Source organism: Vanrija albida (assembly GCF_041260175.1).
Source record: "Vanrija albida strain AlHP1 chromosome Unknown contig_1, whole genome shotgun sequence".
Lineage (NCBI taxonomy): Eukaryota > Fungi > Basidiomycota > Tremellomycetes > Trichosporonales > Trichosporonaceae > Vanrija > Vanrija albida.
The window spans coordinates 3,254,151-3,268,832 of record NW_027191420.1 but is presented as its reverse complement, the minus strand read 5'-3'; the positions used below and the strand labels follow the sequence as shown (position 1 = coordinate 3,268,832).

Below are 14,682 nucleotides of genomic sequence, written 5' to 3'. Positions count from 1 at the left end.
AGGTACAAGGCCTGTCAAGGCGCTGGGTTCTGCTGAACTTTTCGGAGAGAGGGAGAGGTGGTGCTAAGAGGTGACAATGAGAGTATGCGAGCGAGAGATGGAGGAAAGTGGTCGGTGTGGAATGAATCAAGTTGAGTGGTAGAGTGCAAGCCCAAAGTGTGGAGGAGATTACGGGCAAGCGGGCGGCTGCTGCGGCACCGTCTGGCAGGCTGATCTACACGGCCCTGCTCTCGCGCGCGCGCGCTGGCTGGCTGGCCCGCGGGATCAAAAAAAGAAGTTACTCACGTCCATCTGGATGGGTGCACGGACCTCCTCGACGGTGCAAGATGACGAGCACGAGGAAGACGGCGTGACTCGACATCAACTCGGCAGCCCGCGAGACGGTTTTGCAGACGGGCAAGAGTGATGCATGGGCACTGGGTCATAGGGCGGGCAAGGTAATTTTCATTCGCGCCATTCATCATCTCGGTCCCTAGTACGCAATCCCGGGCGGTGTGGATGAAGGGAACGCCTGGCATAAAAAGTCGGACGGAAGGAGGATGCAGTGTGTGTTGGTGTTGCCCTCGCCGTCTGGCTCGTCATGGTGACCGGACCCTCAAAGTGGAGGTGTAGGACGCGGGGCTCCACGGCGGAATCAAATGCCTGACGCGTTGTCGCTGGCACACTCACACACTCACCCACCCACACACTGACCCGACCGTGTTTCAGCAACACACTTGGTCTAAGCCACCTACCTGCTCGTTCAACGCGTTCCGGCCTTGCATTCAAACCAGAGGTCCATCTCCATGCGCGATACGGTGTCAGAAGATTCAACATGATCAGAAAACCACGACCAACATTCACGAACGCGGAGCTCGAGCTCCAGCTTCAACAGGTGAGCTCACCCCAGCTGCCGCTCGCCCCTCCACCCTCCCTACTGACACCATCTTCCATCATCGGACCGGGGCGACATGTTAGATATCTCTGGACCCCACATCATCTTCAGCGGAGAACCTGGAGTCCTTGACGCCCCTCATCAAGTCGATACAGGAGTCGGAAAGCGAGCAGCTCTACCTCCGTAGCCTCGACCGCTTCGTCGAGGAGAAGGAGACTGAGATCGAGAGGATCTGCGAGACCAACTATGAGGTATGGATCTGCCTCTGCATGTGGTCCGTCTACTGACTGCTGCTTCAGGACTTTGTGTCGTCGGTATTGACGCTGTCAAGTGTCCAGCAGGGAACGGGCCACCTCAGGAAACGCATCGCCGAGCTCGATGGACAGATGGGCGATGTCGGAAGGGCGTTGGGTGAGAAGGTATGTCGCACCGACGTGTCCTGTTCTCCGAAAGCTAAACGACGCTGCAGAAACGCGCCCTGCTGGAGCAGAAGAAGGTGGCGAGGAACATGGACGATGCGGTGGAGACACTGCAGACCGGCCTGCGTCTACTTGATCTCGTTCATCGGGTCGAGGACCTGATCCGGCAGCGCAAGTACTGGGGCGCGTTGAGGGTGAGTCCTTACGTACATATCTCAGAGCCCTTCTGACCCGCTGCGACCAGATGTTAGAAGACCTCAGCCATTTACCGCCCCCGTCGATCAGCCAGACACCATTCTATCTCCACCTTGTGTCGTCCCTGCCGTCTCTACGAATCTCGATCAAGGATGCCGTGACTGCGACGACCAAGTCATGGCTATTTGACATTCGCGAGTCGAACACTCTCGTCGGCAAACTTGCGTTAGAAAACATGACGGCCCGAATCAAGCGCTGGCGAACAAAGCGCGAGAAAGACGGCGGAGTGCGTCTGGCCCGTATTGGCGGAGCCCTGGAGCTGGTCAGCAACGAGCGGATAGAGTGTGAGTGCTGGTATGATGCTTTCAGTCGAGCTGACAATGCAGTTGATCCCCAGGACAATGACCAAATACGGATCGATTTCCGGCCATTGTACCAGTGTATCCACATTTACGAAGCACTGGACTGCAAAGCCGAGCTACAGAGGAACTACCAAGAGGATCGCAAGAAGCAGGCTACTCTTATCCTTGACACACGTGCCACAACCACAGCAGAGACGCTGCTCAACACCCTCCCCGACTTAATGCAGGAGCTCGTGGGCTTCTTCATCATCGAGGCGCATGTTCTGCAGACGGTGGCCGACTTCCGCTCGCAGCGTGACGTCGACGATCTTTGGGACGACATGTGCCAGCGTATCATCGACATTGTTGGCAGAGGCCTCAAGGACTGTGGCGATCTCAACGTCTTCTTGGAGAGCAAATCCAACATCCTCCTCTTCGTCCAGACCCTCGAGGTGAGTGTTGATGGGTGAGCACCACGCTGACTGGACCAGGGCCACGGGTATGACATTACAGAGCTGAATGGTCTCTTGATCACCCTCTTTGAGCGCTACTCGGAGCTCCTGCTTCGCAAGTTCAGTACCGAGTTTGACGAGGTCAGCACAGATGCCGTGCATCTACGGGAGTGTCTGACATCCTCCAGATCGTGTCCGAGGACGACAACCTGCCGATGGTCGTCAATGACCAATCCGAGTTTGACAAGGTGGCTGGCGTGTGCTGGCTCGCGACTGGTGAAGCCGAGTCTCTTGCGCTGTGAGCTTTGGCCTGGCTCTGAGCTTTTTGCACGCTGACACGCATAGACAAAACTTCCCCCAGCCCATGCCGTTCTCTCAGACGTATCCCATGTGTTGCATCAACATCCGCAACTTTGTCGAACAGTTCTACAAGTTTGCAGATGGCGTAACGCAGCACCATCTTGATATCGACGAGGTGCTCCGCAAGGTAAGCAAGCTCACTGTGACCTCGTTGCTCACATACTCTCAGTCGCTGGACAGCCTCCTCATCGACCACGTCAGCAAGCAGATCGCATCTCGTGTCAATGTTATGAGCAATCTGTCCCAGATCGCCCAGGTTGCAGTCAATCTCGAACACTTTGCGGTCGCTTGTGATGATCTCGAGATCTTACTCATGGGCCTACGGTGCGTTCCTCGTCATGCTTCTGATGCTGACAACTGCAGAGCATCACAACGCGGTGGACCCATCAAGCTCGAGTCGGCCAAGTCTTTCGCCGCGACTTTGGAGCTTGCCCAGAGCAGAATCGACGCCGTCATCGCGTCCAAGCTCGAGTCCTTCTTCGAGTTGGCTGAGTACCACTGGATGCCCAACCGTGGCCCGCCCTCCAACGTGGAGCCGAGCACATACGTGTTTGAGATGATCACCTTCTTGACTGCGTATGTCGACTCGGTCCTGATCGGTCTTGGAGACGAGACCAAGACTCGGGCATACCAGAGCGCCCTGTCGCGCATCAACCAGTGGTTCATGGTCCGTGCATCGGTCTTGCGACAGGACAGAGAGCTGACGACGATACAGGAGACTCTTTGTGGCAAAGACGTGCCACGTTTCAACGAGTTCGCCCTGGGCTACGTGTTGGCCGATGTTGCCTTCATCGAGACGGAGATCCAGAGACTCGGCCGGCCCGGCCTGGATCGGCTGTTCGACGAGGTCAAGCTTGTGAGTCTGACTGTTTACTCCATTGCTTGCTTTCTGACACGTCAGACGATCAACGTTATTGCATCCGACGCTGTCAACGCCTTCATGGAGCCATCCATTCGACAGCTGTCATATGCTGCGGTCCGGCCTGCCCGGCTATCGGCCATTCTAGCCAAGCTAGCCAAGGGGGCTCAGGCGGCTGGTGCCACCGCCAAGGCGGAGCGCCGTCGGGTGGAAGCGGAGTCGGTTTCAAGGCTGCGTTAAGACGAGTGACCGACGTGTCGGTCCGCAGCTGCTACACGGTCCGCAGCTGCAGTGTGCCGCAGGTGATGCTGCGCTTGATGTTGTAACAACTTGTTCCAAAGTATAGAGCCGGGAGGCCGAGACGCGGGCCAATCCCATATGATGCAGGCGTCACGTCACCCCTGATACGGTGTAGCGGACCGAATCGAGGTCGAGGTCTAAAACCGTGGCCGTGGTGAGTGGTCGTGTGTACTTCTCTTGCTGGTCCCTGAGGACGGAAGGACATGTGAGCGTGGATCAGGTCCTGGGTGCCGTGCAACCGAAGGGAGGGCAGGGGCAGGCCCCGAGACCGAGTCGAACTGGGAGGGATGTATGCCGGCGGCAGTAGAAGGCTATTATCGCCAGCCCGCGGTTCAGAGCCGGTTGGAGGGGCAGCTCTGTCGAATGGCATGTGAAGCGAGGATGGGTGGCACTGCACGCTGTCGCTGTTTGCGTCGTGTCAAAGCCCGGCCGGTCGTCTAGTCCATCCAGGAATGTGACCGACCACTAGCCGATGCCAAGCGCGCTTTTCCCGGCAGAGCAGAGTAGCACGGGTGTGAATGTGTCGTGTGGGTGGGCTTTGGGCTTGTGGGCCAGAGGGGAGGGATGAGACCGAGCTAGGCAGCTAGGTGGATCGCACATCCCGGATTTGAGGGCCTCGTCTGTCGGTGTGTCACTGGCCAGCCGTGGCAGCCGCGAGCCGGCTCCTGCCTGCCTTGTTGGCAGGCGGGCGTCGCCGTCGTCGTCGTCGCTCCTAGTCGGCGTCTGGCGACCCGAAGGCCTCGTCGAGCGGGCGAGTCGCGTCGGCGGGGGCCTCGTTGCGGGAGTTGTGAGCTCGAGATATCGCTCCTGCACGCCATTGGCTGATGGGCTGATATCCCTAACGGCTGCAGGTTATACGGAATTGCGCCAGGGTCGGGGTCACTGACGCTGGTTTACTGGCCAGCTGGGCGAGCGGGGCAGACGACTCTGACGTCTGTTTCTCCGTTCTTTTGGCCGGCGCGGAGGCACGAGGGGAGAGAGGCGAGGGGAGGGGGAGGTCGGCTCAGGGCGGCGAGGTAGGTTGCCTTGCCTGCAGCCTGCTCTCGCGCCTTGCCTCGCTGGTGCCATGGTGCCCTTTGTATGCTGATGGCCGGCCGCTGGCCCGCCCGGGCTTTTCCGACCCACCCTACTAAGTGCTGACTCTGCCGCTGCAATTTCTGCTGCCGCTGCGCCGCCGAGTCGACCGGTGGTCGGTGAGCTGCTGTAAGGCTGCCTGCCTGCCTGGGTCACAAAGTTGCCTCCGTGCGTGCGAGTCACCGAGCCACGAGCCAGCCAGCGAGCCAGCGACCCACCCACCCACATACTCCTCCGCCTGGGTGCCGCCGCCGCTGCCGCCCGCCGCCGCGCAGGCTGCCACCTTCCCCCCCCTACCCCCTCCCCCCTTCCTCGCGGGTGTACCTTGGCCTGCCTGCCGTCGTCTCCCACCCACAGTGCTGCCTGCCTGCCTGCTGAACCGAGTGAGGCTAATCTTCCCTCGCTCGTGCTAAGCAAAGCCGCCGCCGCCGCCGCCGCCGCCGCCGTCGCCATTCCATACTACTACCACCACCGACACGATTCAATCTTTCAACCAAGTGAGCGACTTTGGAAACTACATCCTCGTCTAGACTACACTACCTAGACATTACTCTGGGCACATCACACTCTTGCTATAATCCCTCAAGTCAGGCCACTCGACACGCACAACGGCGCCGACAACGACGGCAACAACCACCACCACCGCCTCCTCCTCGTCAGACTCCCATCGCACCCCCCACCCCCACCCTTGGCCATAGACTCGACGGCCAACTCGATCCGCACTCGCCCGTCGTTCACCGGCATCTCGTCGCCTCTCACCAACAACGGTGCAACAGATCCGCGTTCAACCCGTGTGCATAGGCGGCCTGGTCTCCCAGACACCCGAGGCAGACTCTAGAGCTATTCACGCTCCACCCTCGGCCATCCAGACTGGCATCTGGTTAGCAAGAGGCGACCTGTCGTGGACCACTCTCCACCTCGCCACCCATGTGAGTAGCACGCTCTGTTGCGGCCCCGGCGCCCTGCGCGTCCAAGCATGAATGCCCCATCCAACGGCCTCGTCCGTATCGGCGCGATGCGGATGTTTACGTGCGAGCCGACGGCCTGGTGCGACCGTGCGCTCGCCTTGGCTGGCGGCTCGCTCGCTGCCAGCTCCCAGCCACCGTTGTCATCGTTCAAGTCGCCGCCACGCCCAGTGCCAGCGCTTGCAGCGCTTGTCGTGGTCGTGCCCACCGCTGTTCCCAGCGGACACGAGAGTGCCTAGCGAGGGTGACCACCATCGCCCCGAGCGAACCGGCTGGCCTGCGAGCCGGCTTGCCTCCCCATCTGCTGCTTAGCTCGAGCACTTACTGACGCCCTCAGACCCTCTGGACGCCTCCCTCCAGTAACATCTAGCCATCATTTCAGCCAACACTCCTTCCCCAGACTTTACCGGTCCGTCCCCGCGCTCGACGAGCTCAAAGGGGAGCCCCCAGTCGACGGCAAGCTCGTCAGCGTCTGGAGGCCGTCTCAGAGCACTCCTGCCTCGTCCTATTGCACCCCGCCCCCAAGGCAGCGCCCCGACTGCGTCTGCAGCTGGGGGCAGCTCGGCTGCAGCGGGCAGGGGGCTCAATGTCAAACCACTGCGGCCTGCCAATGGCGCCCGCAAGGGCAGACCAGGCGACGCCGCATCGCTGCCAGCGCAGGCGGCAACGCTGAGCAAGGCTCCTGCGCCGACGCAAAGTCGCTCGACTCTTGCCTCTGTTTCGAGGCCAATGGGCGGCCAGACCGTGCACCAGAATGGGATCCCCGTGGCACCGTCCCCCTCTCAGAACTGGCCATTTGTTCCTCCTCAGCAGATGAACAACAGCATACCGAACGGAGCGGACAGCTTCCTTGGCGACCTGGCGTCCACGCCAACTGGGGTCGACTACTCGCAGGCCTTTGGTTCCTCGGTAGGCTCGTTCACACCCAGCGCCCAGTCAAGCTTCACGGCTCAGTATGAGGCCGCCCGCCAGAACCAGGCCCGCTCATCTCTCCAAAGCACTCCGCTCGACGGGCCCTCGCCTTCTTCCCCTTGGTCGGTCTCTGGCGACCAACCGTTCGACTTCACGGCCTTGGATGGTCTCCAGGCGCCCCACGCTCAGCCTCAGCAGCCTGCCCAAGGACCATCGCCCGCGTCGGCAGTGCCAGCTGCGCCGGCGTCGCTGGACAATGTGGACCAGAATGTCCTCAACAGTTTGCTAGACATTCTCAACCAGTCTCAGCAGCCTCGCGCCTCAGCACCCAGTCTTCCGGCACCTCCACCCGGGTCGACCCTCCAGCCCGCGGACGCCCAGTGGATCCTTCAACTGCTGCAGCAGGCCACAGAGCAGCAGCAGGTGCAGCAGCAGCAGGCCGCCGCCCAGCAGGCCCAGCAGGCTCAGCAGGCTGCCCTGGTCCAGCAGCTGGCGAGCCAGATGCAGCGACACCAAACTCAACAGCTGCAGCAGCAGGCGCAGCAACAGCAACAGCAACAGCAGCAGGCGCAGCAACAGCAACAGCAGCAGCAGCAGCAGTTGCAGCAGCAGCAGCTTCAGCAGCACCAGCAGCAGCAACAACTTCATCAGCAACAGCGCCAGCAGCACCAGTTTCAGCCTAACAACTCGGGTGCCAGCCTGTTGACGCGCCGGATGCAGCAAGGGCACGAACAGCCCCAGCCTCAGTTCCATGAACCTGCCATTGCACCCAACTCCGCTTCCACCGCAACGACGCCGTCGGGCAGCGGGCTGCAGGATCCTACCCCACCACCAACCTTCTCTAGCTCGTTCCAGCAGCAAGGTCAGCGGCGTCCACCCATCAAGTCTACAGGATCATGGCAAACCCAGGTTGACACACCGGCTTCTACACCTGCTGCAAGCGAATCTGCAATGAGCAGCCCGGCAGACGTGAGCTCCTGCACTCCCATCCGACAACGTTCAGCCTGCTTACATGCTCAGGTGGCGTCAACGTCAGCCAAGGGGTTCCGTCCAATCAAGCCTCGTCGAAAGGAGGCCCCACAGCACCCACCAGCGCCGACCAAGCCATCTCCACGGACCGCGGCGGCGTTTGCAGTACCACCACCGCCGCAGCCTAGACCTCAGCAGCTTCAGCAGCCACCGCCCGCGAAGCCAGAAGACGAATGGGCTCAGCAGATCGACATGGCCAACCTTCCCCCTCTGCCTGCCGGAATCACAATTGGGCATTTGTCCCAGTATGGTGCTGCCGGCCTGGAAATGGCCATCCGCATTGGCATGAGCATTGGCCAACAGCAGTCTCCCGGTCCTCAGCATGCGTCCCTGCAGCAGCAGCAACGACCTACCATGAGCTCAATCAGCAGCACACCGAACGCTTCATCACCGGAAGCTTCAGCGTCGATCCCTCAGCGCCAGCGTTCGGGCGGCAATGTGGTCAGCGAGATTCTCAACGACGACTTCCTCAGGATCAGGTCGCCTCTGAGCACTAGTCCGATTTCGGCCGGGTTCCCACCGCCGATGAGCACCGGTCGTCGACCTTCCCATTCCGGCGAGCCATCCAGCCCAGCTCCGCTTCCGGAAGTCAGCTCGGCGGAAGAGATGGCCAAGAAGGACCCGCTTGCTGCTCAAGTCTGGAAGGCCTACGCGCGAGCGAAGAACACCCTGCCCCACGGTCAACGAATGGAGAACCTCACTTGGCGCATGATGCACCTCACCATGAAGAAGAAGGAGGAGCAGGAGGCCGCCGCCGCTGCCGCTGCTGCTGGCGCCACAACTCCCAAGGCGCATCAATCTATCGACGACATCGCCATCTCTTACTCGTCGTCTCTCCCCTCCATCCCAGAGCCCTTCGCGGCGCCATCAGAACCTGCTCCTCAGGAGGAGCGAGGTCGCACTAAGGCCAAGTCGCGAGTGGTTGGCTTCAGTGCAGGGAACCGAGACTCGAGGTGAGCATTCTTCATCACCGTTGACTTCAGCTAACGCCCGGTTGCAGTGCCATGGACATCGATTGGCGTGCTGCGTCGCGCTCCCGTTCTCGAATGGCGGTTGACTGGCGTGCCGCATCTCGCTCACGGTCCCGCTCAACATTCGCTGGTGGCAAACCCATGTACGGAGAGCAGCACGCGCATGAGCTCCTCAGCCATGGTACAGGTTCAGGATCGACGACAAACTCTACACATGACCCGTCTCCCGCCTCGCTTATGCCGTTCGCAAGGTCCATGCCCAACAACTATCCGCCTTGGGTCGCGGCAGGCGTGGAGATGGCAATGTCTCAGCCGTTGGAGTCGGAGCTCAACATGGAGCAGTTCAGGAACGGCAAGGATCCAAAGGAGACAATGCTCGACTATGAGCCCGCAATCCAGCCGGCTTCAGCAGCCGGGTCTTTCGCTGCACTCTCGTCCTCCGTCCCAGCAGCACAGGATCACTCGCACCTGCTGGCCGCACACGTCGCCCAGTCCATGTCCAGCGGTGGCAGTCATGCGAGCAACGACAGCAGCAAGAGGTATCCGACACTGCCCGGTATTTCGGGTCCTGGTCTCTACGGCGCGACCGAGGAGAACTACCATCCGCAGTACGGCTTCCTGCCACGCCGGGTACGGAAGACGAGCTTTGACCATACGGTTAGGCCCACGTTGGAAGGCGACTCCCCCACCATGGGGAGCCGTAAGCGGCCCGCAGAGTCGTCCCCCCACGGGGGTGGCGGCCTCCACCGCCCCTTGCTCGACCCCACCGGCTTCCCGTCGTCCAACTTCACGTTCAACTTCCCCCAGTCGTACGACCAGTTCTTCGACCTCAACGCAGCGGCGGCAGGTGCTAGCACTGCTACCGACGCCGAAGGCAGTCAGCAGGTTGACTGGGCGTCAGTGGATGTCACAGCAGAAGGCGACGCAGCGGCTGCTGCTGCCGCCGGCTTCGACCTCGCCAACCTCTTCCCTAACAACTCGGTCAACACATCCTCTCTCCTTGCCACACAGCAGTCGGGCGACAGTCCCTTCGACTTCCAACAACTCATGCACCTCTACCTGGGAGAGAATGCGGGTGGGATGTCTCAGCCAGTTACCCACATCAACCCTTCTGAGGTGCTCGGCGCGCTCCCTCGGCCTGGAATGCTGGACCCAACGTTCACCCCTGATGGACCCTCGCCACAGGCCAACGGCTCGACGCCCACGCCGACAATCCCATCTGCCGCATTCTTCAAGCAGCCGACCGGAAAAGGATCTGACCACCGGGCAGTCTTTCCCGGGCAGCCGGCTCGGTCAAACAGCTCGCCGAACTTGCAGGGCCTCAAGATGCAGATGTCTTCGGCCTCTGGCTCTGCCGAGTCTCGGGGCCATAGCCGGCAGGGGTCTCAGTCATCGTCGCGACCTGGCAAGAGCAGGTCGGGTGCTGTCACACCCTCTAGCGAGACCACCGACCCGCTTGCGAGCCTAGGAACGAGTGCTGGCGAGACGCCGACAATGTGCACCAACTGCCAGACGACCAACACTCCTCTGTGGCGGCGAGACCCAGAGGGCCAGCCGCTGTGCAACGCTTGCGGCCTGTTCTACAAGCTGCACGGTGTGGTGCGCCCGCTGTCTCTCAAGACGGACGTCATCAAGAAGAGGTGAGTTTCTTTCCTGGAGCATCCGAGACGCAGCCACTAACGTTTGTCTAGGAACCGCGCCCAGCCCCTCTCCAAGGAATCCAACCCGTCTCGCAAAAACTCTGGCAGCAAGTCTGGCCGATCCAAGCCTTCGTCGCCGGCAGCAGAGCGTATCCTGCCGCTCACTAGCACGTCGTCCACTGCTATTCCCAAGCGCCAGCGCCGCTTATCAGAGGCGCCAGACGGTAGCGGCGGTCTTACGCCACTGTCGAGTTCGGCCAAAAGTCAGGGCAGTGGACGCACGCTTGCGGCGTAGCATAGCGGAGCCGATCTTGTTCGAGGCAGGTGGACTGAACACGCGACTCGTATCCCGCGCCTTGAACGGGCATTGTCCGATACCGAGTCTACTTGGTAGGGGAACATAGCCATACCCCTACAGTTAGCCCCAGCCATTGCCTGGCTGTCTACAACTGTCGCTCGCATTCTGCCATAGGGGCCTGTCGCACCTTGGCATTCATAACATCAACATTTGATTATAGAGTCTCGTTATTTTGGTCGGATATGTATCACGGTGTTGTCTCTTGCCATCTTGCTCGTGACGTCGAGGCATGTGCATGAACCATGAAGTGACTCGTTTACATTGGTCGTTTTGTTGGATGTTGTGAATGTAGGTCCAGGAGGAGAACAATAGATACAAGATTGGTGTTCGAGATAATAGTTACACGAGTGATTGTCTCCATCCGAACAAGCGGTTAACAACTGCCGTAACAATGCGCGCCGAAACATGATTGCTGTCGTCATCATTACTTGAGCCGAGCCAGGATCCACTCCGTTGGATGCGGGGACTTGACGAGCGGCGTCTACCGTCCTTGTGGCATGTTGTACGACATGAACATGTTGGCGCCGTCCTGGGGAAGCACGTAGTGGCCTGCAGGATTGGCATGGTTGACCATCTGGGGGTTGAAGACGAGGCCAGATGGGCCGGCTTGCTGCTGGAGGTGGTGCTGGTCCGGGGATAAGAGCTGCTGCTGCTGCTGCGGTTGCTGTTGCTGCATGAAGGCGCCCTGGAGGGAGGTCTGCGAGTGAGGCATCTCCCACGGCGGCGGCTGGGGTTGGTGGAGTGGTTGCTGCTGAGGCTGGTGGTGGTGTGGCTGATGTTGAAGTTGAGGCTGATGCTGGTGCTGATTGTGAAGTGGTTGGTGAGACTGCGGCTGGCCTGCAGTGGTGGGGAACGCGGGGTAGGACATGTGTCCGGGCTGTGGATGGATAGGCGAGGGCAGTACGCCGTCGGGAGGGTGGGTGGGCGAGAAGCGAACTTGACCAGGCTGACCCGGGCTGACTGATGGTGCCCACGAGTTGGTGGACGCACTCAGTGGACCGTCTCCGCTCGACCCAGTTTGGTCAAACGTCGGCGACCTGTACGGCGACCCAGAGTGGTTTGACGAGCGCGTATGTGAACTCGTCCCAGTGGTGCCGATTCCAGTATCAGGGGAAGGGACAACGGGGCGGGAGCGAGCATCAAACCACGCCTTTCGTAACCTTTGCACAGTGTCAGTCGGCGATACTGATGTTGGACGCAGGCAGACTTACTCCTGAGAACGGTCGACGGCCTTGGCATGACACCAGCGCATCTCATTAAGGCCCTGAATGCACAAAGCGATGTCGTCGTCGGTGCCACCTTCCTTTGCAAGGTATTGGGCAGTGTAGAACGTCCCGTCACGGACCATGCTGGCATCCCATTCAAAGAAGGACGTTGTGATGTGTCCGCGGAGAGAGTCGACAATGTTGCGCACCTTATCATCACACTTGTGGCGAGCAATGTCGAGGAGATGACGAAGGGTGAGGATCTCGGTCTCTGACTCGCTGGCGACGGGTGACGTGGAGCGACTGTTGGCGTCGGTGAGGAATGCACCTGTGGGCTTTGATTCGAGTCGCTCGAGTCGCTCCTCCAGTTGCTTGCGAATGACATGCTGGGCCTCGAATAGGTAGACCTTCCACGCGTCCGAAAAGTAAACGACTTCGTCCGTTTGCCGGAAGGGTGCGTTTGCGCTCTCGTGTTTGAGACTCTCAAACTCTTCCCAAGACTGTTCCAGGGCCTCCCAGATTTGACGAATCTCGTTGCCGTTGACCTTCTCGGTGCGGCGGGCTTTGGGTCCAGTCAGTGCCCCGTGGATCATGCGACAGGCAAGCTGTATGTGTGAGCCTCACAGGTCAGCCGAGTGGCGATCAACTTACAGCAAGTCTGACGCTCGCGCTAGCCATGCGTAGCGAGTGATCAAAGAGACTTTGACTTGAAATCAAAGCGAGGTGGCCATCGTAGCCGCTCACTGCATCGTTGACGGTGGACATGGGATGGTCATCGGCACCGAGGCGAAGGTCGCTGCCACGCAGGCCCATCTGGATGCCCTCGTGGCAGAACGCGTACCAGTAGATGCGAGCACGAACGGCCTCACGTCGGTCTTCCACTTCCTTCAAAACAGGCAGGAAGGAGTCGATTGCGTCACCGGCGGGTGTGCCATCGTAGCCCGTGCTATGTGTAGAGCACAGCATGTACACTTGCGAAATGGCAGCCTGGTACATGGCCTGGCGTTCTACCGGCGATTGGATGCCTGGTGTACGGTGAGCGTTGGTCTCGGGGGAAGCGTGCACTTACCTTCGGAAAGAGGCACAATGAGCAGTAGGCAACGAACTCCATCCCAAGATGGCCGGCGCATCATTGCACAATCGTCAATCTCCTTTAGGATGACGCGCACGGCGCGGGCCATCTTTTCGCTCCTGCGCTGACGCTCTTGCTGGCGACGTTGCTCGGCATCACTAGGAGCGTGAAGATGGATTGGGCCTATTGGCTCGCTCCCGCCGTCTGGCACGTCGAGCTGGCCTCGTTCGTTGACACCGAATGAGAGGCCCCAGGCGTAGATGCAGTGGATGAGAACCGCACCTTCTGGGCCCATGGCGGCCGCGCATGGGAGTGGCTTGGAGAAGTATCGCTTCTCAAGCTCGATAGGGTCGATAAGGGGACCTACAGGATCAGGATCAGATCTGCGGCAGTTGCACTCACGCTGAATATGGAAACGCCTCAAAAAGGAAGACTCGAAGAACTCGCGAGTCAGCTCTGGTATGCGCTCGTGCTTTGGCGCTGAAGGGCTGAGGGGTCGGTCGAGGTCGTCGCCTTGGGAAGCCAGTGCTGCGTCGGTTGCCGACTTGCCATACAGCATCTCAATCTCAGAGATGCGCTTGCCTCGGCGGAGCTGTTTGGCGGCTTTGAGAGGCGCATACTCGTCTCTTCGGGGGACATTAGTGAGGGTGCCCGTCGTCACTACATGGCGACTTACACGCAATTTGTGCCACGTTCCTGGCAGTTTGTGCAGCTCACTTTATGACGGCGGACAGGGCTGGTGCCTTGAGGGTCGTCGAGAATGGCAGCGCGTTCGGCTTCCTCTTGTCGTGTTCGAAGGTCGCACTTGACGCGGCGGTGGCGGCAGGCGCCGCAAGCCGTAAACTGATGGCGAGGAACTTTGACAACCCTATCGGGGCCACGGTTTTTCTTGCCACGAGCTGGTGGCCACTCCTGGGCGGGCATTGTGAGGTGATGCATGGGTGCTGGGTCGACAGGTGTGGGGTGGAATCCGGAGATCTGGGCACCGTCGTGGCCAACGATCCCGGGGGTTGCGGGCCCACTGTCGAAGCCGTTCATGAAGAACGAAGGCTGAACCGGCGTGTGCTGCTGCTGCGTGTGTTGTGTCTGGGCATAGTCGAAGGTGATTGTAGGTGCGACAGCATCCGGTTTCACCTGGACGGAAAGATGTTGTGGTCGCCGCTGTTCCAGAGGTGAGACCATGACATTGCCCGTGAAAGCAGCCGGTGGTGCGCCATTCAACCCCTGTTGCTGGGCAGGGTCGTGGGGGACGGCGCTGACACCGTTCGTACCGTCATAGTACGGTTGCGGCGCCTGCTGTTGGTAGCCAACTTGAGCATACGGGTTACCTGGCTGAAACGGTTGGTGATGGCCGTTCATCGTGTCGACCGGCACGTGCTGTTGTGTGTTGGCCATTGAACCCCAGGCCGAGAGGGGGGGTGGAGAGATGAGATGAAGGGAGCGCGATGGTCGTTATGGGTCTGTCTGACGAGTCAGTACATGTAGAGCACAAAAGGGAGCACACTGGGCACGCGGCAGCGATGCAGACGAGTCGTCTTCTTGGACGATCGTGGCGCAACTCACCTGGCCGCGCGGAAAGGTCGTGGTCGAAGAATGGGCCAGGCGGCTGCGAGAAGGCGCCGAATCGATGCGAGATAGCGGGATCGTGCGCGGCTG

General features: G+C 60.2%; 4 protein-coding genes across 4 annotated transcripts; 2 read left to right on the top strand and 2 right to left on the bottom strand.

Annotated features, from left to right (window-relative positions):
* Positions 1–814: 814 nt before the first annotated feature.
* Positions 815–3,740, top strand: SEC15 (Rab GTPase-binding exocyst subunit S15; the record flags this gene model as incomplete). The annotated part of the gene is made up of 13 exons (XM_069349944.1): positions 815–874; positions 958–1,125; positions 1,174–1,293; positions 1,344–1,487; positions 1,538–1,832; positions 1,875–2,281; positions 2,321–2,422; positions 2,470–2,579; positions 2,627–2,768; positions 2,811–2,965; positions 3,005–3,308; positions 3,357–3,497; positions 3,543–3,740. 13 exons carry the CDS (start codon positions 815–817, stop codon positions 3,738–3,740), a joined length of 2,346 nt encoding a protein of 781 aa, XP_069213488.1.
* Positions 3,741–6,568: 2,828 nt separating this feature from the next.
* On the top strand, positions 6,569–10,686 carry GAT1 (Sodium- and chloride-dependent GABA transporter 1; the record flags this gene model as incomplete). Its single annotated transcript, XM_069349943.1, has 4 exons — positions 6,569–7,720; positions 7,772–8,733; positions 8,781–10,391; positions 10,443–10,686. 4 exons carry the CDS (start codon positions 6,569–6,571, stop codon positions 10,684–10,686), a joined length of 3,969 nt encoding a protein of 1,322 aa, XP_069213487.1.
* A 544-nt stretch (positions 10,687–11,230) lies between these two features.
* Q8F55_001316 (uncharacterized protein) lies at positions 11,231–11,461 on the bottom strand (the record flags this gene model as incomplete). Its single annotated transcript, XM_069349942.1, has 1 exon — positions 11,231–11,461. One exon carries the CDS (start codon positions 11,459–11,461, stop codon positions 11,231–11,233), a length of 231 nt encoding a protein of 76 aa, XP_069213486.1.
* A 495-nt stretch (positions 11,462–11,956) lies between these two features.
* Q8F55_001315 (uncharacterized protein) lies at positions 11,957–14,385 on the bottom strand (the record flags this gene model as incomplete). Its single annotated transcript, XM_069349941.1, has 5 exons — positions 11,957–12,559; positions 12,606–12,979; positions 13,024–13,389; positions 13,429–13,652; positions 13,703–14,385. The coding sequence occupies 5 exons, from the start codon at positions 14,383–14,385 to the stop codon at positions 11,957–11,959; spliced, it is 2,250 nt and encodes a 749-aa protein (XP_069213485.1).
* Between the last annotated feature and the right edge of the window lie 297 nt (positions 14,386–14,682).